This window comes from Trichoplusia ni, chromosome 6 (assembly GCF_003590095.1).
Source record: "Trichoplusia ni isolate ovarian cell line Hi5 chromosome 6, tn1, whole genome shotgun sequence".
In the NCBI taxonomy this organism is placed as follows: Eukaryota; Metazoa; Arthropoda; class Insecta; order Lepidoptera; family Noctuidae; genus Trichoplusia; species Trichoplusia ni.
In genome coordinates, this window is record NC_039483.1 from 15,915,071 (window position 1) to 15,939,448 (window position 24,378).

At 35.5% G+C, this 24,378-nt stretch overlaps 1 protein-coding gene across 8 annotated transcripts in view; it reads right to left on the reverse strand.

Annotated features, from left to right (window-relative positions):
* Positions 1 to 2,636: 2,636 nt before the first annotated feature.
* Positions 2,637 to 24,378, reverse strand: part of LOC113495267 (transcription factor cwo) — a 34,367-nt gene continuing 12,625 nt past the window's right edge. Inside the window, exons 1-9 of one of the 8 annotated variants that reach the window (XM_026873920.1) lie at positions 15,610 to 15,949; positions 8,939 to 9,059; positions 8,489 to 8,672; positions 6,557 to 6,721; positions 6,023 to 6,232; positions 5,518 to 5,726; positions 5,161 to 5,301; positions 4,760 to 4,850; positions 2,637 to 4,457 (exon numbers count right to left, since the gene is read on the reverse strand). In XM_026873920.1, coding sequence (XP_026729721.1) covers positions 4,261 to 4,457; positions 4,760 to 4,850; positions 5,161 to 5,301; positions 5,518 to 5,726; positions 6,023 to 6,232; positions 6,557 to 6,721; positions 8,489 to 8,672; positions 8,939 to 9,059; positions 15,610 to 15,668 — 1,377 coding nt within the window. In that variant the 5' untranslated portion in view covers positions 15,669 to 15,949 and the 3' untranslated portion in view covers positions 2,637 to 4,260. The other 7 variants (XM_026873922.1, XM_026873924.1, XM_026873919.1 and 4 more) reach the window with 7 other exon arrangements.

The window sequence follows — 24,378 nt, forward strand, 5'->3', positions numbered from 1 at the left end:
GCACTGATTACTGTTAGTATCCTGTGCTTTTGTTAATAGATAATGTTTTTTGTACCCGAATGGCAATGTGTTACAAACGCCATGTCTGTAGAGGTAATGTGATATGTACTGTGTACATTGTCCACATAAGTTTGTAATTTACATTGAGTATCGATGTGTTCGTTGTGGTTAAAATTATGTATAAGTAAATGCCAGCCAGTTGTTTGTAACACATTGTATTCACAGCATTTATTAACAATTGTAAATGACTGAATACGAATTTATACTTTGCATTTTATAGGTTCAAAGCCCAGTATCTTACGTTAGTAAGGCTCAAACTGCACAGTATAAAATCTAGACGTGTATTCGTAATATTTGCTATTTTATGCTGTAATTGGTGATTCAATGTTTACAATTACAGTAATTTTTACAAAGTTTAATGATATTTGCAAATTTTGCAATTGTTAATATACTGCATTACTGTAAAATACTTCTATAATAACAACGAATCGATGTTGTGAATAACCTCGGGCTAAAATAGTGTATATCACCCAGGAGCACCCAGTGATCTAAGAAAGCTATGCGCAGGCACTTGCAAAATATTCTGATTGTTATATTAGGTAGACTTCTGTAGGAAATCTAGATTTAGTTTACTGCTCTACTTAACCGGAACATTTGCACTGACAAGTGACTGAGTACTATCATCCGAGTTGCTAAGCTTACACATACGCAGAGCAATGTAGCAGAGAACCGTTACGACAGATCGTGTTTAGTTTATTAGAGAATTAACTTAGTGTTGTTATATGAGGTACACATAATGAGTATCAATCCTAAGTATTATGTGATACGTCGAGCGTTGGTGTTTATCGACGCGCTTCACTAGTAGTTGCCGCTTACATGGACACCTCTCTATTGAGATGAACTTTCGCAATAATTAGCTTCTACGCAATAATGCTAATTTATCTAAAAGAAACGTATTTTTTTAACATATTTAGACGATCTTTCTGTGCTTTTCTGTAAAATTAAATGGCGCTTATATTTTGATAGTGGTAACTCTTCGATCGGTGTTATTATTATTGGAGGAATTTGCCCCAAACATTTATAGGTAATTCTTATCTGCGGATATAGTTGCAATTTAGATTAATGTAAATTTATGTAGTTAAACTACGTTTTATGCCCAGTGTCTGACTTTTATCCAAATTATTGCTCAAATCTTGGAATGGGTTTGGTGCCCGTTTGTTTCGGAACCCCGTGTAATTTAGATTGTGTGCTTTTTGCTGTCTGTATAGTAATTTGAATGTTCTGGTAACAATATTCTGCTTATTATGTGTCAATTATTATATCTTGAAGGTTTTAACTTGAGCAATTTTTTGAGCTTGAAGCAATTAGTTTTCTTTTACATTGATTTAACTTTGAATCTAATACAACTGTGTGACTAAAAGTACATATCGAAATTTCGTCTCAATTAACTGGTTTTAATTGTAATGTCCTTGTTTTCCTATTTTGTTCAGCCGTTTAGAAATTTTTACGTACTTAGTGTCAGTAAGCTTCGTTCGCTTGCCCGCACTCGGGCTGTCACTGAGCTACAACTTAAAAGAATTAAGAGATTTATGCATAATCTTTAAAGAACTTAGATTTTAGTCAAATTTGTTGCAATAATACGCCTTGAAGGCAAAATACACATAGTTATTAACACACAGAAAAATATATTTTAACAGCTTTATTTAATCCACGATTTTATTATTTTTGTATTGTATAAAAATAATTGTAAAGATGAAGATTTTTTATGATTTTTTCTATTGAATCAAATGTATATTAGTATGAAGTGTTCGCAGCACGTCAGTGACTAGAGCGACAGTGTCAGTCTCGTGTCAGATAGATTTGTAAATATTTTGATCTGGTTTTAATAAAATGTAAATTAATTGCTTAATAACCTTCTGTTGGAGTGCGTTTTGCTGTGTCTTTATAGAAAACGATACTTCCAACTAGTCTTCTTCCTCTCACTTTACAAATAAAATAAAATGGATTAGTACCTAAACGTAGGATTTGAAATAGCTGTAGATTTAAAGTTCACATTATGGCAGCCCAGCAAGTGTATATACTTAAGAATTCATAGTTAACGGCAAAACGCACTTCAGCATTTTAATGTTTCTGTAGTATATTAGATGAAATCTTTGTGATAAATTTTCTTAATGATATCAACCCGTAGAGAAGCGTCTGTGTATATATTATAATAGTTAATGTTAAGTAAAAGCTATATTTTGTTATGGTGAACAAAAAGCGCACTCTCTATCGTTTGCCATATTATGAACCTAGTTAATTGGTACTTCCGACTCCTTGTGATCGCACCCACCTTCGGCTTGTCCCGCTCCCCCGTTGGATATGTTTTTATGTAAGGTATTCGATGTAACAATGGAATATTTTGCAATATATATATATTAATATAATTTTTAACGCTGAGTGGATCGTAAATAGAAAAGCTGTATATTATCCAGATGTTAAATATTATTATTTCTTTCTCAATGTTTGAACTAAGCATGTAAAATTAATTAATAATACTAGAGAATAAAAGATGTTATGATAATTAATTACATAAAATCTTCGTTTGAATGTAGCCTTTCCTTTACGCCTTAAAAGTTAACAATAATACACACAAGTCATTAAAATATTTAACATTTATTACTTAAACAGGTTTATTTACAAAATATAAAGTATATATTTCACAGACTATTTTAATGGTAGTACTAACTTACGTAAATTTTGACACTTTACATATTGAACTCTTACCTACAGTTGGTTCAACTTTTCATTTGGGTAAGAATCTAAGTTAAGCAATCATAAAATCAACTAGTTCTAAATAAAAACCTCAGTCTTTATCTTGTCCGTGAGTGGACACCACACCTTGTCACTATGATTCACCACTACACGTGTATTATTTAATGCCGGCACTCGTCACGATTGCTTTGTAATACATTTAGCTGCAGTGACGTAGTGCCGCCGCTATATAATTGACCTGTGCCTCCATACAATTAAATAACAATAAGAAACAATATTCACCTGCATTCCAGCGCGTGAAAACTAAATCAGCGGAATTTAGGTGGGAAACAAAAATATGTCTTAATAACATTGAAAACACTTATGTATCTTCATGTTTGGCTTTGTGTTACCTTAATTAAAAATAATCTTTACTTAATAGCAACACCCATTTCTGAGGAGATTTATCAGCAGTTGATCTAAAGCTGTTTCTGCACATGATACTTAGCAGTACAAGTAACGTGTAAAACATAATGACAAAAGAAAATTAGAACCACTTTAAAGTAGGGTACTAAAACTATTTCTTCATTAAATTTCAAAGACTTATACTGTGAACTAATATAGTAAGTATCAAATGTCGAACCATCCTCGGTATACCATTGATTATAATCACCGCAGCGGTCAGTTAGTTGACTACTCTACATATCACAGCCATAACTTAGAACACTGAAAACATAGTCCACACCCTTATTTAAAGTCCTTCAAACAAATTGTTTCACGGTACACCGATAGTTGTGTTCTTAGTTAAATTCTTATAATTAAATGGTCCTTTATATTAAATGTCCGTACCGAAATACCTTCCGTCATTAGGTAGTTTTTACTTAAATTATTTATGTACGCTGAACATGAACATGCCAAAATCACTGTTCATTAAACAACACTTCACTTTGACTTTCATTTGACTAGAACAGCCGAAGATTATGCTATTGGTAAATACTTATACAGCTAAATTCAGGTAGAATAAATCTGATCAGATTTTATTTGGGATGCTGTAAGTATTAAATGTATTCACCTGGAATCACCACGGACGTAAGTACCCACTTCAGAAGATACCTATAGGTGACTGTTTTAGTCAATAGGTAAACTCGAAAATATTCAGCTGTCAATTATAAAAATATGGATTATTTAAGTTTGGGTAATAGTTTTGCTATTATGGCTCGCGACGTTTATCGGGGCAATCTGCTCTATCTCTTGATTGACGAAGCCGGAGATTGCCCCATTAACGTCCATAAAATTATTAGCTGTCTCATTCAAATGTCGGCGCCCTATAGCATCACAGTCGTCATGACAATAAGTGGCGCTTGTATCAATGTACTCGAGGCACTGGATCACGTGGGTTTAGCCGACGCTGACGCAATTTAGTATACGGGTTCATCCGAATAGGGCGCGTCGCTAACTACCATACGTTTTCGACATCGATGGTTAGATTGGTATTTTTGCCGCAGTATGTGGGCCGTGTTGGTGTGATTAGACGGCCCGCCACTGGTCGCGGTCGTTGGGCTCGCGCTTGACGTGGTAGTTGAGGCAGGGCTGGAAGTTGACGTGGATGGTGACGGGGTGCAGCGGCGCGGCCAGCGCCACGGCGCGCGCGTCCAGCACGTCGTAGGGGCCCAGGTGTCGCGCCAGGCATGCGTACTCCACGCTCAGCGGGACGTAGTACTTGCCTGCAGTGGACAACGTACATTATAGCTCAATGTTTTAAACGGCTTATTCTATTTCAGACGTGACCTAAGGCTGGAGAATCTTTTCAAATAAAATCCTCTAAAACAGCTCTTGACAAGAAAATATCCATAGACTTAAATAACAATAAAAGATTTTCTAGTCCCACCTACTTTCCCCTAAGTATTGCTTCCATACTTGTCCCTTCATTAGACCTAAGTTGTTTTGGAAAAAAAAGTAAACAACTTAATTGGAAATTAAATAAGTGTTGAAATATAATTAAGGGGGGTGTGTGGGCGCAGCTTACCTAGAGCATTTAACGCAAATACAGGAACGTATTGCGTTGGAGGAGGTGGCTTGTCGTAATGATGATGATGAGGTGATTCGCTCGACGTGTCCTAGAACAAAAACATACCATAAAAACAATATTCTCATCCAAAACCTACTATCTAGTTCTATTAGATCATTGATCGGATACAATAATTTTAATATAAATCCGTTTTGTTACCAGTTTTAGGTATTTCACTTGAAATTTGTAATTTTAAACATACTTTATTTTTACAGAGTAAGAGCACTACATACATGCTTTAACAAAGATGTGCAACTTACCAAGATCAAAGGGATTCCTATCCACATACATACCTACCGTTCACACTTTTTTCATTATCTATATTATAGCAGCACATGTGACATAATCGTGTGTGTTACCTGTGGCGAGGTGTCCCGCGCGTCCTCCGTGGACCCGGACGCGGAGGTGGAGGTGGAGGGCGCGGGCTTGGCGGCGCGCCGCCGCTTGTGCGAGTACACCTTGCCGTGCGCGTGCGCAGTGCGGGCCAGCATGTCCGCCGCCTGACAACAACATATGAACTATTACGACTTGCATTTTGTCAGTTTCAGTGAAGTCTCTCAATCGATTTTTATTGTTGTTGCTTGCAACCCTTAATTTTTTTTACGAAAACAGTAAATCGATTTTGGGGTTTTTTGCAAAAACCAGCCCTAGTAGTGGTCATTTGAGCTTTACATTTACAAAAAAGTTTCCATAAACATTACAGTAATGTTATATACCTGCACGTTTACCTCAGTGTCTTGGGATCTGGAGAATCGCCTTTCGATGGAGTTCTTGAACTTGTAGGAGTGAAGGAAGTCTTCGGTGTGTTCGGGCTTCCGCACGGTGCGTAGGTTCGGTTCCCTCTTGCGGCGCCCGTCCAAGGGCAGGGGCTCGTCCTCGGGCTGGACTTCTCCGTCCCCTACCATAGGGGTCTGGGCCACTGATACTGGAAAATATAAACGTGGTTGAAGTAGATGTAAAGAAAAATATTACGTTTTGGTCATGTGTGGTTGCGTGTGGTCGCGTATTATAATATTTAGAGTGGATGATTAAGTGGTGTTGTCTCAAAAGTTGTTGAATGACAATTCTCGTTAATATCATTAAAATTGAATTCAAATTGAATAGAATCTCCCTTTTAGTGGGATTTACAAACATTTAAAAATCATTTGCCCCAAATTTACCCCCCTTACAGTCAAACTGGACTTAGTCAAAAATTGTAGTTTAACATTCAAAGACTCTCACCTCGATCACATTCCATGGGGTACGGTGTCTCCGTGGGCCGTTCTTCGTAGGGTTCCCTGATGAAGGGCGGCGGCGCGGGAGGCGGCGCCTGCGCGATGACGCCCTGCTTCATTGCGTAGCCGTGGCCGTGGGAGCTGCCCGACGAACTGGCTGTCTCGGATGATGAGCCTTGGTGCGAGCGGGGTTTCACGTCACGATTTATTGGCTCCCCTGAAAGCAATAGGAATCTTGTTAGCTTCTCTTACTTTAGAAATCATAAAGGTATAGTGTACCTAAGTATTAAGTAGATGGTTTCGTCATTTTGAGGGTGAAGGTAATGTATTGTCATAAGTCCTTAAGTAAGTAGGTACGTCGAAGTGGATACTATTGATTTAGTTTTTATATACATCGACTCTGATCTTTATTCGACGATAAACGGGCATAGCTAATAGCCAACTTTTCAAGCTTTATCCAGTGAACGATGTGAAAGCATTTTCTATGTTAAAATCCTTTTTCATGAACAAAATAAATGTTAAAACATAAAAGTATAAATACCTTTAGCAACAGCCTCGCAGTGCCTCTGCATATGCGCAGACAGTTGAACACAGAGTCCATCAGCAGGTCCGTAGCCATGCACCTCGATGAGGAACCGCATTACCTCGGCCACGGCGTCCTGGTAGCCGGCTCTGAAGTGTTCCTCGCCCACTTGCCGGTCAGCGGCTACAACAGAACCCCACGCGAAGATGGAACATCTTCCGGCGGGAACTCCCAACAACATTAGCGTTCTTCAGTGGCAAGTTAATGAGCGTGTCTTTGTAAACCTTGTGATGACTTCGAATGATACGCGAGGAGTTTATAGGAACGAGTGGCGGTGTTTGGTGGAACAGGTATGTTAGTAGGTTAGAACATCGGGCATAAACCATGTGGCATTTTAATTATCATATTATACGAATCTTTGCTAAATTATAAAAGCATAAGACACCATGGTTTATGTACGATTTGAGGATAGGTTGATGTAGGGCATCAATGAACAAAACTAAAAAATCTCTTTCAGATTTCTTGACATAAATGTATATTTTCTTTTGTATTTACCTAATTGTGTTCATCTTATTATTTTAGTTCTCAGAAATACCTGATAATAATGTAGCAGTTACTTGTAAATTCATTATTTCTCAGTAAGTTCATTGCTAACCTTAATACCTGGTGAGAATCGAAATAATTGCTTTGTAGGTAATGATTATGGTATCATGATGACTAAACTACGTAAACATTGATTTTATCAGTTTTAATTATACAATTTTGCGAGTCCTCTATAATTCGTGGCAAAATGTTTTATTGACGTCAATGTGACCAAATGAAGAAATATGGAATAATGAATAGAAACTGATTTTCAGAATCATTCCTAAACTGTTTTTCTTATCTATGTTAGTTTGCTTAATTAGTCCTCAGAACTATTTGTTGTAGAGGAAGTTGGCCCCGTTGATGCCCATTCGTGTTAATATCTATCATCTAGAAAGTGGTTATGATTATCCTTTAAACAGGTCACATAACAGATGTTGTTTGTATCTGTATGTCAGTGATAGGCTTACAAAATGCTCTTGCAAAGTATACTTTAAATATTCAGAGATTATGCGGGAATACGAATGTAACCTATTTTCGCTGATGTAGTCCTTAGGTTGTTTTCTACTTTGTATTCTGACATCAATCTTAAAACATTTGAAAGCTTCTGAAGAAAACCATGTCGCGAGAAGTTTTACCGGAGACCTATCGTGGCCTAACCGAGACTCTACTGAGATTGATTCTAACTCTTGAATTTTGCAGGACTAATAAACTTTACATTATTATTTCTTCAAAATTTGTTTAAACTTCAGTAAGTACTAAAATTTTTGGGTATTCAAAAGGATAGCAAATGATTTGGATAGTACATCCTCATTTTCTATCGTAGGTATAAAATTAAACTAAAATATAAACTTAAAAGCCCTTTACTCAACAAGTGGCAATATCTGAGGCGTGATCAAAGTTGAAAAGAAACAAAAAGTTTCTTGCTGGATGAGCAGATGACCAAATTTTAATGATGTCCTCAAATAAGCATTTGAATAAAAGGTTATGTTAGAAATAATTGAAAAATAAAAATGAACATGGGCTTGAATCTGTATGAACTTTAACACGAATAAGTGAATATAAGTATTATATTACCTGTACTGTTCACACAAACAAGCCCCGCATACAATTTGCATTAAATTTCAAACACTCCAACCAATTAGATCAAATAATTCCGATCTAGGACTCAATGTCAGCAAATCGCACACCACCGAAAACAGTCGGCTGCAGACTCAATCGTAGCTAAAAAATACGACATTCACTTGTTCAAAGTCGCAGATCAGAATCAAGGATCTAACGAGTAGGAGTTTAATCCAAAAGTACCTTTTCCATGTTTTCCAATTATAACTAACAAGTTTACCAAATAAGCGCGCTTTCCGTACGAACCGTTCGCGCGATCCTGCAGGAACTTGAGGTGGCGGATGGCCATCTCTATGATCTCCGTCTTCTCGACCCTGCCGCGGCCCTTCTTCAGGTACTCGGGCGGTATGAGCCGCGAGAGGTCCGCCAGGCAGTTGTTCATGCGGTCGCGGCGACGCTTCTCGATTATGCGATGCGACATCGGATCTTGCTGTTGGGGAAACTTTTTGTTAAATTCGCTCGTCTTTTTCGTTTACTGTCATAATAGCCTTTCGTTTCTTTATAATTGAAAATTGATTTTATTAATACGATGCTAGAATCACATTTTGAGATTAAAAATATCATGACATATCTACTTTAAAAGCGCTTTAGAATTACCAAGCTTGCAACACAAACACGTGTGGGGTCTGTCCACTAGGCTAGTTCATAGTACAATATCGATAATAATAAAAATCGGGCATATTCAGTGTAACTTGCCCTCGAGACCTTCCCCTTCTTGAGGTAGGCGCCGGGCGGGTACTCCGCCTCGTCCTCCGAGGGCGCGGCGAAGTTGAGCTGCTCGCCGGCCACGCGGCCAAAGCCGTCGTTGGAGTTGTAGCTGGAACAAGGAATTACATACGTTAGGACATGTCGAATGGGGAGAGAATTCAAGGCGAAAAACAAGAGTTCAAATTTGTTTTGGTAGAATCAGCCGAATTGAAATGGGAATATGTAGGGTAGGTAATAAAGCGCATCTTGAGAAAGGTCGATATATGCAGACTGGATATATCGACCTTTCTCAAGTATCAAGGAATATCAGTATTTAAAAAAAAAAACTATTACTGAGAATTTGTATGATAACAGCGTTGCCTATTTCAGTCAGCCAAAAAATTGTTTAGGATTCTTATTGGAAACGTCTTAGCCTGTCTCAAAATAAGTATCATCTTCTTAGATCGATTCCAAAGCACAGCTAAAGTTGACAAAACGAAAAAATCCAACACAAACAAACATATAATACGAAACATCAAACTTGTTTTGAGCAAAAGAAAAATATTCGGCACAAACAAAAGAATGACGCGTTCAGTTCTAAACATACATTTGAACAACTCGTAAGGGGTGCTACCACGTGACTGGCAACCAGACGAACAAAGGGCCTTTGTACACGAGGCAACAGTTACTTGACGTCTTTAGTCACTAAGCGAATATACTATAGAGGTTCCGGTAGTTCGTATATTGTATGCAAACCTCTTTGTAGACCGATCGTTGGGGATAGAAGACTCGTGTTTCTTACTATACGTAGGGTGGTCTTAAGATTGTATAAGCTCAAGGCTGTAGCGACATGTGATGCGAAACGTGGTGGCAAAGTCTACAGGAAGTTTTGGATACACGAACAATGTTATTGGAGTACGTAAAGACGTCTGTTTTACAGGGGTTCGGGAAATATTTTAGGCGTCGTTTGTTTTGTACCTAGTGTAGCTACGGGGATGTTTTCTAGGATTTTTATTTTATAGTAAGTATTGAGTATACTTTAAAGTGCGAAGCGAGTTTGACGGATTTGACGACGGATTTGGTATTTTTTTTAAATAAATGAACCAATATAGCTTTTACGCAGGAGTCACAGTGGAATGATACGATTCCTTGCAGTCTTACTAAAGTGGTAAAAAAGTGTCCAAAGCAATTGTTATCACAAAAAAGTTAGCTCAGGAAATGTGATATCAATAGGATATTTCTGTCACATGGAAAATTATAGAGTAAATTATCGAAACAGGTGCACAATAAAATGACGTGGGCAAAAATATGACAATGACTGAGCGCACGTTATTATGAACGTGCCCTTAAGGTTCATGTTGATAGCGAGATATTTGTCACACGTGACGAATTCGTAGCTTATCGTATCACTAAATTATGATGAATTGGTGTTACCGTGTTTCTGTTAAAATAACACGATTCGCTCGGCTCGTATCTATCGGATCAGTCGTGCGTCCGATTTTCTGGAAACAATAGACCATCATAAACTATTTGTAACACGACTGTAGTGTTAGTAGATTATAACAAGTCTATGGATTACTTTCCACTTACAGATTGATATCGAAAATGTGACCGATAAGTGATAAAAACCACGTTTCATACTCATATCAGTGAAGTATTCGTTGAAAACGCAGCATTAAATACGAAATACAATGTAACATCGTGACAAAATCATGACGCATTTTCAGCTCGAGTTTGACGACAATTGGTAATAGAGAAACACGTTTCAAAGTTTGCATGCTTTGACATAACAGTGTGTTTACAAAACTTCGAAAGGAAACCGTATTGCTTAGTAAGGTGGATGGAAAAATTTGTTAAACATGCTGTGAATCACGTGTCTGACCTACAAAACGCATCAGCGGCTGCGACTCAAGGCCGCCGCCCCACCGCGCGCCGCGATCAACAGTTCAACTTCGTTTTTCTTTTGTTTATTTGTGACTGGCTTCCACGAGACTTCTTTCTTTGAGGAAAGACTTTAGCTTTCGTATGCTGTATACGAAAGCTCAGCACGTGAATTTTGTTGTTTTGTTTTCTTTGATTAGGGTTCCGTATTAGAACTCCGCTGTCTGTCCGTCTGTTTGGCACTAGTCTGTATCTAAAGATTATGTATTTCAGTTACCAATATACAATAAGTAATGAAAATAAAAATTGAGGTTATGTTTTTTTAAGATGAAGAGAAAGGGGGAGGCAGCCTAGCTAAAACAGGCTATATGTATAAAAAAAATTCTTTTGGGTAACTACCTCCCCATTTACAAATGTGTAAACCCTAAACAAATTTATTTGTCGCCCAACAAATTCATTTTTCTTTAACCCATCTATACGGAACCGCGATAAGTTACGCGTGTCCGGCTCGCACTGGAACGGTTTTTTATTTCTTTTGATTTTGTGCGTAATAGCGGAGACCGGAGTTACGAGATCGATGTTAAACTTTCTTAGCATTAACTAAGTTTGTTTGGTAATGTTTCAACGGTAATGACGCATTTTGATTTCGATCAATGCTACGTATAATGATGTCACTTGTATTGGTAAATAAAAGTTAAATATCGGTTAAAAACATGGCTGATTGCTGACGTAGTCGATTTGAGAGGTTTGCCAAAAATTCACGTGTTAAAAACTCATTCGACAAAGCGTAATTATGGACATGATATTGTTTTAGCCTAGACCTACCTACCTACCTACCCCGCGTAGAACAAGCCTTTGTGTGATCCACGAATGTTTGTCCTGAGTCTGGGTGTCTTTGTGCATTTGTCTTGAATGTTTGTAAAACCCGCGACACAAGGATTAAATTCCTTGCCGCGGGAGTCGTTTTCTTCGAGACAAGATAAGAAAAAAAATCTTCAAATAATTTTCGAGCCATGTTTTTGATGAATGGAAGTAGATTGTGTTAGATTTTAAATTAAGTTTAAATGGAAATGTACAATCATTTAAGACAGGTTTTGTTAAATGTTTGGTAGTTGCGCAGCTTTCACACTAGTACAGATGTCTAAGGGAACAAAACGGCTAGATCCATGTGTAGTCGTGATAGGAAACAAGTGAACGTCGCATACCAGACAGCATTGTGTCTTGTGGAATCTGATTTTATGAATTCAGATGCAAATCAATGTGAACTACTCAAACTGTCTAGTCTCACTGAGGTAAATGTTCTAGACTTTTCTTAGTGGCAAAAACTCGATAGCAATTAACGCCGATTTTAATGCTTTCATGCATGCTTTCTTTTCTCTAAAGCTAATTAAAGCTAATGTTGTCAAAAAAAAAGAGACTCGCGATTGAAGGGATCTGAACCTTTAAAATCGGCTATAAAAGTCAAGTCTTTGTAGGAGTTTCCTTGAATATTTATTTTAAATCTGTTGTTTTAATAATTGCTGATATAACAGGAACAGAAATACTTAAACATTTCACTATCTAACACGGGTAATGAGGCGTAATAAAGAGTATCCTAGTACTCTTTGAATTTCGAACCCTAACGCTAACCCTAAAAGTGAGAAGCAAGCAACAAAATAGTAGACACGACAAGAAAATCTTCACATACAATAGGTATTTCCTCCTTCGGAAATACAGCGTCAAAACAAGAATATTTAGGTGGGCATTAAAAGGATTTATTCTCACATTGGAAACGACCTTGAGAATAATACATAATGAATTGATCATATATATTAAATTCGACATGGAACATACCCGAACAACGTGAATGGTAATCGCGATATAAATTCAGGGAAACTAGGAAATATTGAGTAAAATCGGGGAAGCGAAATGATGATGGACGACGTTGACGAGATACCTGATAAAAAAAGTTTGTTAAATGATAATACAATAAAGATTTCTAATGTTAATTGGATAGTAAAACTATATTAGTTACGATATATCTAACAGTAAAAAAATACTAGTTAGATAAATTTAATTAAAATTTATGACTGTATAATGACGTCACTATCCGATGAAAAATGTTATATATAGTTAGGTACTTGATTATGGTGATGAAGAAACCTCCTTATTACTTTCTCGAATAAATTAAAAAGATTTTATTAAATAAAATGACGTTTAAATAATATCACTAATTTGGATGGACATTGTAAAGCTAAGGTTTGAAGCGGCGCTAAAGTAATTGACAAACTATTTACCCTTAATAAAGCTATTAAAACAAGTAATAGTATTTTAGCATTACCGCCATATGTGTCGATCAAATGAATAAAAATGACAATCCTTTTTAACATGTCTTTTGACTTGTCAAACCAAACCATACTCTTAATGTCATTTGTCTAAAAAATGCAATCCGCCATGTTGGTTCCAAACTACCAAATCTACATACCGTACATAAATATAAAATGCTTTACGACATAAAAGTAAACAAATGACAGTGTTACGATAAATGTGGTCGCACGATGTGCTAAAAGATAAATAATATATCTATAGCACGTGAATATCGTAACGTGATTGTGACGCCATGACACGTGCTGCGTTATATATAGAATGCTGGTGGGTAGCCGCTGCACCTATTCTGATAGGTATGTGAAAAGTCTATTGCTTAAGAATTTGTAGATCTGACGTATAGAATAAGAAAAACGTTAAGTTATTGTTGTTAGACGCAGTATTTTATAAACTGATGCAACTTGATTAAAGCGTAAGCAATATTTATCGAAAAGTACAAGATAACATGTAAAAAAAGTTTCCTATTGATAATGTAAAAAAATAAAATAATTTGGTTACAGGTGGGGTGTTTCTATTTTTATTTTAGAATGATTTCGACTGGGTGCTCCCATGTTATACTTTGTTAATTTTCAGAAAGCGAAAAGTGAACAAAAATGTTGATTTATTAAAACCTTTTTCAATCTCTTCACAACTTTAATGAATAGTCAGACTTGTATGCTGACTTATTAATTACGACCTTAGCACGTAAGTCCCTATTTGCCTCCCCTCTGAATCAGTGGATCGTTACACTGATTCAGAGGGGAGGCTTCTTTTTCAAAAAACTTTCAAAATGTGTATGTCGACCATAATTTTCGTTTCAAATAGGAACATTCCCGAATAATTAATTCTATCAGTGCATTATTCGTAATTTTTTTGACTAACTCATTCCAGAATGTCCGACTGTTAATTAAAATGCACTACAGAATATTCTTCTAGAAATAATTGTATAATATTTTTACAAGCTTTTGTTTAACAGAACTTACATAAAAGGTCACATTTCTGAGAAGCCTTTGCCTCGTGTTTGTAAGTGGAGCTACTTATTTGTGTTATAGTATTCATATTTCATTTGTCTGCATGTGTGTCGTATTCCTTTCACGTTTTATCCGACTGCTGAAATAGGGTTATGTTACGACATTGATACTGTAGCTTTTTGCCATTTCACTGTTTTGGAGTCCGTATAAAGATTGAAACGTGTGATATTGTTGATGAACAAAAATATGTTTTGTTTACTAACTTATGCCTTTGAACCAAGAGTTTAACATCTAAATAATTGCAAAAGATGTTCAATTTTTATTGATACCATTCCCATTTTAAATATTCATTAAATGGACTCATAAAAAAAACAAGTTATTTAACAATTTATGAAGTAATGCCACTTATCAATGACTGAAAGCGCTAAAATTCTTGTCCATATTTTGTCCAGTTGTATTTTTGTTTTGATAATACTCAGCTAGTCGAGATTGTCTAAGATTATATTCACACTGACACAATTACATATTCTTTAAATTTCAATAACTAGTACAATGAACTTATTTATTCGGCGTTGAGAAACATTGGAAAATACCCAGATCAGTAATATTAAAATATGAAAATTTAGTATCGAGGCTATTACTTAGCCACGCCGCGTTAGATTCACGTTATCAAAATACATTGTTATTATCATAAGAAAACACTAACACGTGATTGAATAATACTTTTTTTAGCATCAGTTGCCTTGGATCTGTTCCTTTTTTTTTGGTTCTCAAACTGGTTTCTGATTCAACTCACTAAATGTCCGACTATCTTGCTCTATGCTTTACATGGAATAAATCTAGGATTAGATTACAGTAGCACGGTAGTGTTAAGGTAATTGTTGCTTCCGATAAGGGTCTTCAATTGACACAAACAAACATAAGCGCGGTCATTGAAATTACTTTTTCCTCATGATTACCTCTTTTATGTTAAAGGTAAGAATTCAGATGTTGGTATTCTAGGACCAAAACTAAATTGTGTTCTAAACTTCTACCATAAAATATTCTTTACATTAAAGAAATTTGAATTTTACCTACATCGTTATCGCTACGTGATCGTAAACGCCATACAAACGTACTCACTTGCACTTTCAGCCTAGCAAATAACTCTTTTATTATACAACAAACTAAGCTACTCACTCCCATCTGCTCAAACTGGGGAAGGTGATCCCAACAGTCAATATTTTGCTATTTACATAATATCTACCTTAAGTTTAAGACGATGAAACTTGATGATTATATTTCTGTTTTGGTCAATCGAGCGTTAGTTAGACAGTTAGTAAGAAACTAATAAAAAAACTTACGCCAACAACCCCGGCAGGCGATCAGACACGTCGGGCCTCGAAAACGGCGTCAAAAGTATATTCATCACAAAATCGAACGCGAATACGCGACAGGTGAGCACATGACCAAGCTGACTACTAACAACTGCAATGAGACACCGGCCTGCTGCTTGTGCTCGTAGGATGGATATAAATGTGAAGAAACACAGGACAGTCCAGCATCGAAACACCAAACCACGTTGATAACACGTCCGACAACTACGCACAAAATGCGATAATGATTCAGTGCTAAAATGTGATTTGTACGTGTAGGCTGGATATGTGTCACGTTTATACGGGATAATCCTCAAATCAGAGAACTCGAGGAACCGGGATGTTGAGATTATCAATCGATAAGTCATCAACGACTTTCAGTGGATAAAATCAAATATTTTTGTAAAGGATTAATGTATTTTAAAGATAAAGCAAGTACCTATCTGCTATTTATAGTAGATCAAGAATAAATAATAATTTATCTGTTGAGTTAGGTTTCATTACAGATTATTTAATTGTAATTAATTACAAGAAACTTGCAAGACATAATAATTAACTAGAGATCGCAAGACACGTGTTTCAAATATTCGCGTCACGTTTCTTCTTTCATTTATAAAATTTTCCACTGACACAATTGTTATTCAACACTTTATAAATAAAATCGCAAGCACTTGTTCAAGCATGTTTTTTTTTAATTTATAACTTGACGTGACTTTTTAAGTTGAGTTGATTTAAACTATTTAATTAAAAAAACGTATAAATGTCCCACTGCTAGGCAAAGTATTCTTCTCATAAGATCTACGATAAGTTACTGATCACTAACTCCCTTGGATCATTTGAAATTAATAAACCCCAATTCTTTAATAAAAGTCTATTTGTATCTTTTACACAATCAGTCCAATTTCTTGATCTGCACGCAAGATCTTAATTCTTATTAGGTACCCTTCTAGTCTGAAGAGTTAATATTACTTATTACTTGACTACCGGTACCAGATATGAAAAATGCGGTATTACTTCGATCCGTTCACCGGTTTTCCATCCGCGATCCGTCATGGTCACTGAGTCTTTAGCACGTGATGTGTAAGCGCGCGCTTCACACCAGACTCGAAAGGGTGAGCCATGCTTTATTTAATAAAAGCAGAAAAGTCACGTATAAAAATATCGCTATATAAAAATGTATTGTTACTTATATTTTGTTTGAATTATTTTGCTCTTTGGGGGAGGCCTACGTTCGGCAGTGGACGGCGATAGGCTGAGATGATGATGATGATGACGATGATTTTGCTATTTCTCTTTCAGAACTAACAAGAATTTTATAGAATATTAATTTGTAAAATTAATTTAGTCCATCTATCTATAGGTGTGTTGAAATGCCTTAAATGTGTCATTTATAGATTAATGTTTAAGTCACTGACTGGACTGAAACTGATTTCCCAATCTTATTGTTATGATGCGTTGATCTAAGTTTAGAAACATTAAATCAAAGTGAATACTAGGCATATATAAACATTCAAGCATTGGGCACGTGTCTTCAGTGACACATGTTTACATACGTAAGATGAGACGATGAAGACTAAAGGCAAAATATTTAAACGAATTCGACACAAATATTTTGAAAGATCTTGGGGACCTTTAGACATACACCCAAACTTAAGAACTGATACGATACAGTCGTTAAAAAAAATATCCCAAAGAGTATTTAAAACGTAAAAAAAATTTTTTTTTTCTTTTGACTTTCTATGTCATAATTTATATTTTACGTCTTATGCAACAACTAATATACTTTTAAAAATATTTGTTTCGGTACTTGTCTCGTTTGTGAGCGGAATCATGGACACAGCTTTGGTCACGTGTATAACCAAGGCGTTCGTTCTTGGTACGTAGCTCAGTAAATACTTGTAGATATGACACGAGACTTGCGTTCTTTAATGTTTAGTTTTTAAATAGTTGTTTTAGCACATAACAACTTTTGTTTGCCATCTTTACAGTCCTAATTTGTAATGTATTTTTTTTTGTATACCGGTCTAAAGTCTTAAATTAGATTAGGCACAGATTTAAAAAGTAACTTCTTCTTTAAGATAAGTAATTACAAAATCTATTTTTTTTTCTCAGAAAAGAAACGTTAAACCAAAGGTGCTAATAACCCACGCGAGTACCAATGTGACTTTATCAATATCATATTTACTTTCTTAGCTATTTTAAGACACTATTGACAAGTTGGAATAGTGCCCGATAAACAGTAATAGGCCCGTAGTCTATTACACAGCACTTGTATCTAAAATCTGGCAGAATATCGAAGCCCCGTGCCGAAAAAAAAACAACGATGAGGCAAATTCGCTATTCAAATGATTGCAAATTGTGATTTCCAGAAAAATAGGTTAGGATCAGAATAGTAAATGTTGTCGTCAGATTCTGTCTGCCCTGCAGCAAGCAAATGTTAGATTATTTACATTAAGTTTAATTAAATTACAAAATTGTCATCAAATGAAGAAAAAAACCGATGCGAAATTGTTATTGTTATTATTTATATGAGCACGCATATCAACTCGCGAGTACGAGAATTAGGTGTTTGATAAGAAATAAGTAAACATGGCGTTTGTAACCTCTCTAAGTTTTTTTGAGAAGTTAAAAAAAATGGTTACCAAATTGAAACATTGCAAATTAAATAGAATAATAGAAACAAGTCACTAGAATCCATATTGAATCATTACAAAAGCGTGATCGTTGATTAGTTATCGTAGAATATCGTTGCAATTGCAGGGATGACGTCACCCACTAGTCACGTGCCCCGATTCACGTGCGGCGAGGCGAGTTACGATCAGAATGTCGAACGCTTAATCGAGATCACAACAAAAACTAGTTTTTTAACGAATCACGATCTCTGTAAACATTTATTGTGATTTTGGTTTAACCTTAGCGACTTGATAACCTTTATTTTGTCTTAATTTTAAGAGTTATTTAGGGAGAAAGTGAACTGCCAAATTTGTTTTGGCTGTCATACAAATTAAACAAATAGGAAGGCTTGGATATTTTAACGGTGGAAAGAAAATTCCTGTGAATAAGATAGCCAGGAAAATGTCGATACCGATGACAATTAAAAGGCGAATTGAAATTACTCCAATGACATAATTTGAAATGCATGAAGGTCACTCTGTTAGCTCATAGTTATGCTAGCCCAAACTCACCAAGTACTACCTGAAAATTGATTAAGGTACAATAGAGATGCCCTTAATGCAGAGAATTTACCTAGTTTTAAATCTTCAGCAGAAAGAAAACAACACTATTCCAATGCATTCAAACGCTTGAAAGTCAAACGGGACGACACCAATAAACTGCAATTAAAAATGAACTCATTTGCCCTAGGTTTAGAGTCTAAATATTATCGGCATTAGGCAAGTTTACGTCAAAGTTCGCGAATAAATGCCGGTCACGTGCTGTTACGTGAGCGAAACTAAACGGGCGTAATTGCCCTATTCACTGCAATGAATATTAAATCTTATTTTCTCCATCATACGTTACATAGTTGCTATTAAGTTGTGTGTCCCGATTGCAGTCGCGTGATGTGGCGCAATAGATCGTCAGTGTTGGTTAACAAAGAACAGACGACGCATCAGACACTTGTTTAAAGTACCTTATTAAGGGCGGCCATTAAAAATCAGTGATAAAATAAAAAACACGATGACTAGCAAGTATTGACATGTATGGTATGGTTGGATATCCATGCTGACAGTTTCAGTTTCATGCAAGAGTTTGAAGAGTTCTGCAACACTAAAAAAAGAACGAGAAACGATCCAACCCTTGAGAAGATCAGCACGGCCAAATAATCATACTTACGCATAGATTTAAAATTAATTAGATCAAAATGACTGCGACTGCTAATGGACTCTTATAATCGTATTTCGACAACTGTAAGTCCATAATCCATTGGAAAATACCTCGAAGATATAAATAATTTATGAGAAAACTAGTAGTTCAAAGACGCTAACTAAAGTTTAGCTTACACGTGGATGATATCAAGTCCACGTGCGTCTAATGCCAGAGATAGTATAGATATACGTTACACTTTGCTGGTCTCACGTCCATAATTCATTTACGATAGGTACGTCTCAAATACTGTTAGATAAGCAACATAATAAGTGTATTCTGCCTACAAAGAACTACAAAATGTTCAGGAAAAATATCACACATTATTGGTAGAATATAAGTGGGACATTGCACTACGCGGCGTAGATGACTCCATTCCTCACGACTGGATAGCACCATGCTGTGCCCTAGGTTGTATACCCGCGTTGTTCTGAGTCTGGATGTCTTGCGTATGTAATTCGAATGTTTGCGCGACACTAGAATTAGATACTGGAGTCGACATAAAAATAACAATAAAAGTTTTACTTTAAGAGCTAGCTGTTTAAATCGAAAAATATGTAACTAGGTTGATTTTCACAGTTAGATAGTAATTATCTTGTGATATACACGTATGCCAGTGAATAAAGTACTTCTTTATCATTTTTTATGATACATATATAGGTAGCAACAGCTAACCTCGGAAACGTTAGGAGGTGCCCAACTGGGGCCGTTAATTAAGAACTCTTGACAGACCTACTGAACCGTCAACCTCCGACATAAAATCCTCGAATAAATCCTTTTTCAAGTCACACCAAGAGGTTTTAATGCATCGGTAGTGGAGATAACAGGAAACCACGCTGTATAATGATCGAAATCCGGTGTGGGGGAAGCTGGCTAAAAACAATATGGGAAAGGTCGAGTCAAAAGCAAATTAATAATTACTAGTATATCAAATCAAGAGTGGGCGTGGCTCCTATGTCATATATGTTATCACAAAACACGGAATTTTACTCTGCCTAGGCCTGTACAGGGCAGTAATATGTCCGCTCTTAATTCACAATACCCTACTTAACTGTGGTCTCTGTTGCTCTAGTTGAGCGACACAATCAGTGTACTGTAAGTATAAATAAATAATTCAGTAAATAATTAATTGCTTTTTAATTCAGCTATTACCTGTAGTGTCCTACGGCCTGTGTGTCTCTTAAATGCTTTATTTTTACCCCAGTAATTTATTATCTAAAATCTTCGTTATTTTTATTTACCCCGTTGTAGTTATTATTAGTTCAACTTTGAAAACTGACGGCGCTTTGACCTAAGATATGACCGTGAATTAGAAATAATTAATTTATACAGACCTAACTGTATAACATTTAATCGGTCAACGCTATCAATACAATATGAGTACAATATATTTGGCGCTCAAACTGACATTTTTAGAATTTTGACGTCTAAAACTCATACAGATTTTTGTGAATGAAAGGAATAAGAAACAAATATGGCTACCATTTGACAGCTAACTGTCATTACACAACACTTTGACGTTTAAAAACTGGTTGCGAATTTTGATACAGGTATATTCCATATTACAACGCGGCCTTTCACTAATTACTGCTTGTACTTACTTTCAATTTTAATCAATATAAAGAGAGAGAGAAATTTTATTTTTGGTTTTAAACCTTTTTACCTTAACTTTACACCTTATTCGGATGCCTACTTAAAAAGTCTTTTTGTGGATCATACTTAAAACGTTCAGTATTTGAAAATGGACATTCATATTTCATAAGTAATTTGTATTCTAAAATTAATAATATTTACTTGTACCTAAAAGGTTTTGATGATTTTAATAAAAGGTAAATCGGAAAACCTTTATCAAATGATAAATCATGGTCACGTTAAACACGTGAAAGTATACATAAAACAAATTAAAAATTAAAAAGTTTAAGGTTTTAATTGTTCAAAACTTTCTTCAAACGAGTCCAAAGAGGCCGTACACGGAATGCCTTTGTCTAGACTTCGTTACAAGTTGTGGTAAACTGAAAGTTCATTCGCCTCTTGTTTATGATACGCCAGTCACGTGAACCGATAAACGTGACAAATTCAACGAATAAGAATATTATATGATTAGGGAAAGATAAAGTTACCTACTTTTGTTATTAACATAAAAACTTGATATGAAATAAATGTATCACGTTTGGTGAAATGAAATCCGTTTGACTTTTAAAAATGTATCATTTGGGTAGTAGCATTTAGAGTCGTAATTATCTAAACTTTGGCATTTATTCATTCATAGGATACAAATTCAGACATATTTTTGTCCTTACTTTGAATTGTATTCTAGCTTTCAAGTATATTAGTTATTCCAAATAAAAGAAAAAAATAAATTTTGTAAAATAGTTTGGCTTATTAAAACTCGCAATTAAAAAGGTCCATTGAGATAAGGCTAAAGTGATAAATACTACAAAAACTATTTTTAATAAGTTTCCCGCATTAATAAATTTAATCTTTAATCTAATCCTTGCACCTTTGCATCTTGCACACATGCACAAAGATACCCTTATGTACATTATAAAAAAAAAAGTTCAAAATATTTCTAAAATAAATAACAATTTCCGAGTACTTAATTAGTAGCTTAATTACCTTTCTACTGACTCAGCTCAGATAGTGGCACGGGTTTAAGATTATGACGTAAAGGAGAAATTTACAAAGAGTCCGTAATCATTTCTTATTTTTTTAAAGTTTGATAAGTGTTGATAAGGATAGCCCAGTGATAGTATAATGTGGTATAATGAGATTTGTTTTAGGTCCGGGGTTTAGAAACCTTGTGATATCATCATGTGATGCCAGTGACTCAACGCGGATTGACTTGGCCGGTATAAAAGGAGGTAGTAGAGAATAACGTTTACATTTTCTTGTTCGGGTTTACCGTTTAGAAAATAAATAGTTTTAAATTAATTAAAATAAATAAATAGAATAGTGTAATATAAAAAACAGACTTTGTGAGAGGACGCGAGGAAAGGTTAGGGAAGCTGTCTACAGTTGAATAATATTTAACTACAAAGACAATTTTGTTGAAAAATAACGCAGTTTTCTATAATTATCAGAATCATTGAGTAATCTGAAGTGCCTTAATCGCAAGCAAGAAGAAAATAATCAAAGAGAAAATTAAATTAAAACCATATACCTCAAATTCAAGGTTCGACTTAACTTAAATTCAAATCGGTTAATAATCATAATTTTCTTTGAAACCTCAGGAAGGAACTAAGTCTGAAAAATTAGAAAAACTCTCGTTACGTACCGCAGTCTATTTCCATCCACCCCTTTATTCTCTTTAAAGGTTAAATTCTCATTGTTCTATATTTTCGTTCATAATCAATATGTTTCAAATAAAAGTTTCCTATTGCACTTTTAGGTATTCCCGGAAACGAAGCTAAAATTAGATTCCTCGGAAGTATATGAAACATTCAAATATTCTTAAAATAAGAAAAAAGTTTCAAGTTCAGCGTTTCTACGGCTTTGACCTTTAAAGGGCATTTTTTGTTATAAATCTACAAAGCACGAAGTTATTAGGTTTTTGTATTAATTTAACGGTTGTTTAGGTGTATAATGGTAAACCGCGTTTTAAGTGGAATATTAGAGGAAAATTTGGTCAAAAAGGAACTTTTAACCTTTAAACGGGAAATGTTCTCACCTGACCAAATACAACAATCGACGCCTTAATTTAAGGATAAGTGTGTAATTATAATTATCTAACGTAGAGGAAATTCTTACCACCTGATAAGCGATAATCTTGATTATTAACTGAGATTTTGTATATTATTCTTCATCGATTCATGCATATTGTTCATTATCAGTTTGCAATCTGACTTTATTTTTATCCTTAGTCACTTTATGTATCACACACAGACATCCCTCATTAAATTAAAAAAAGAAACAGATCAATTTCCCATTCTCATTTCTTAACTATCAAATTATGGAACAGTAACATCGTATTTCGTCGTTTCTAGAATCCTTGATTATTAATTCATTGGCTTTTCATATCCCTCATCGTCCTGGCTGTTACAAGGTCAGGTTTAGGGACAACTAGGTCAAGGGCTCAGGGACTCGAGGGCATATTACGAACTTGTGTGGCGCGCGCATCGCGTCCGAACAGGGGAAGAAACCGGTACTTCAGTATAGATGTATTTGTTTTTTGTACGTGTTGTTGCCTAGAAACGGGCTTTAGCTGGACAACTTTTTCAATTACCTATATTTTGTTGTGAAAACTGTTGACAGGCGCTATATATTTATGGTCATTTTTGTCTCTCCGTGGTCTTTCATTCTAAAGCCAAACTATTGAGAGTGGAATAGCTGTAGACTTTTGACCGGATATCAAACCTCTATCACTTTGAAGCTGTAAAAACACGTGTAAACTGACACCCTTACAATATTAATATAAGAAGTACAACCTAGTGACCCCGCGCCAGTCCGTCGCCTCCGTGGAGGTTACATTACTGTCTAACCTTCATAGTACTGAGTACATTCAAGACGGCAAGCAATCATTATAGCAGGTGTCATGTCCTATACATAGACCAATAACTATAATGTAGTCATTACTTGTGGTTTTTAGAGGTCTTGTATTCATGGCTAACATTATTAATATGTATAAACTATACAGCAACTTTAGTATCTGGTTAAAAGCTGTATTTAGGAGCCTCAATTGGAAACAGTTCCTGAATTTCAGAAGCTTAGATTGAAGAAAGTATTTCAGTAAGATCTCTTTGAAACGATCATTCATATGATCTTGCATACGTATTAAAATATAAAAAACCAATAAGTAAATATTAGATCATCTTTCACTTGCCCTTAACCCATTTTTTATTTGGGGTGGGAGCAACGAGTCTTCTTCCATACCTTTCAATCTGACGTCATCTCACAAGAAACTCTTTCCAGCCATTTCGTCGTTTCTTTGGTCGTCCTCTTCCCCTATATCCAATAAGTAAATACTAGAACCTTCTTATATACATATATTAATATCCTTGACATTGAAACAACACGTGAACATCGAGAATTCTAATTA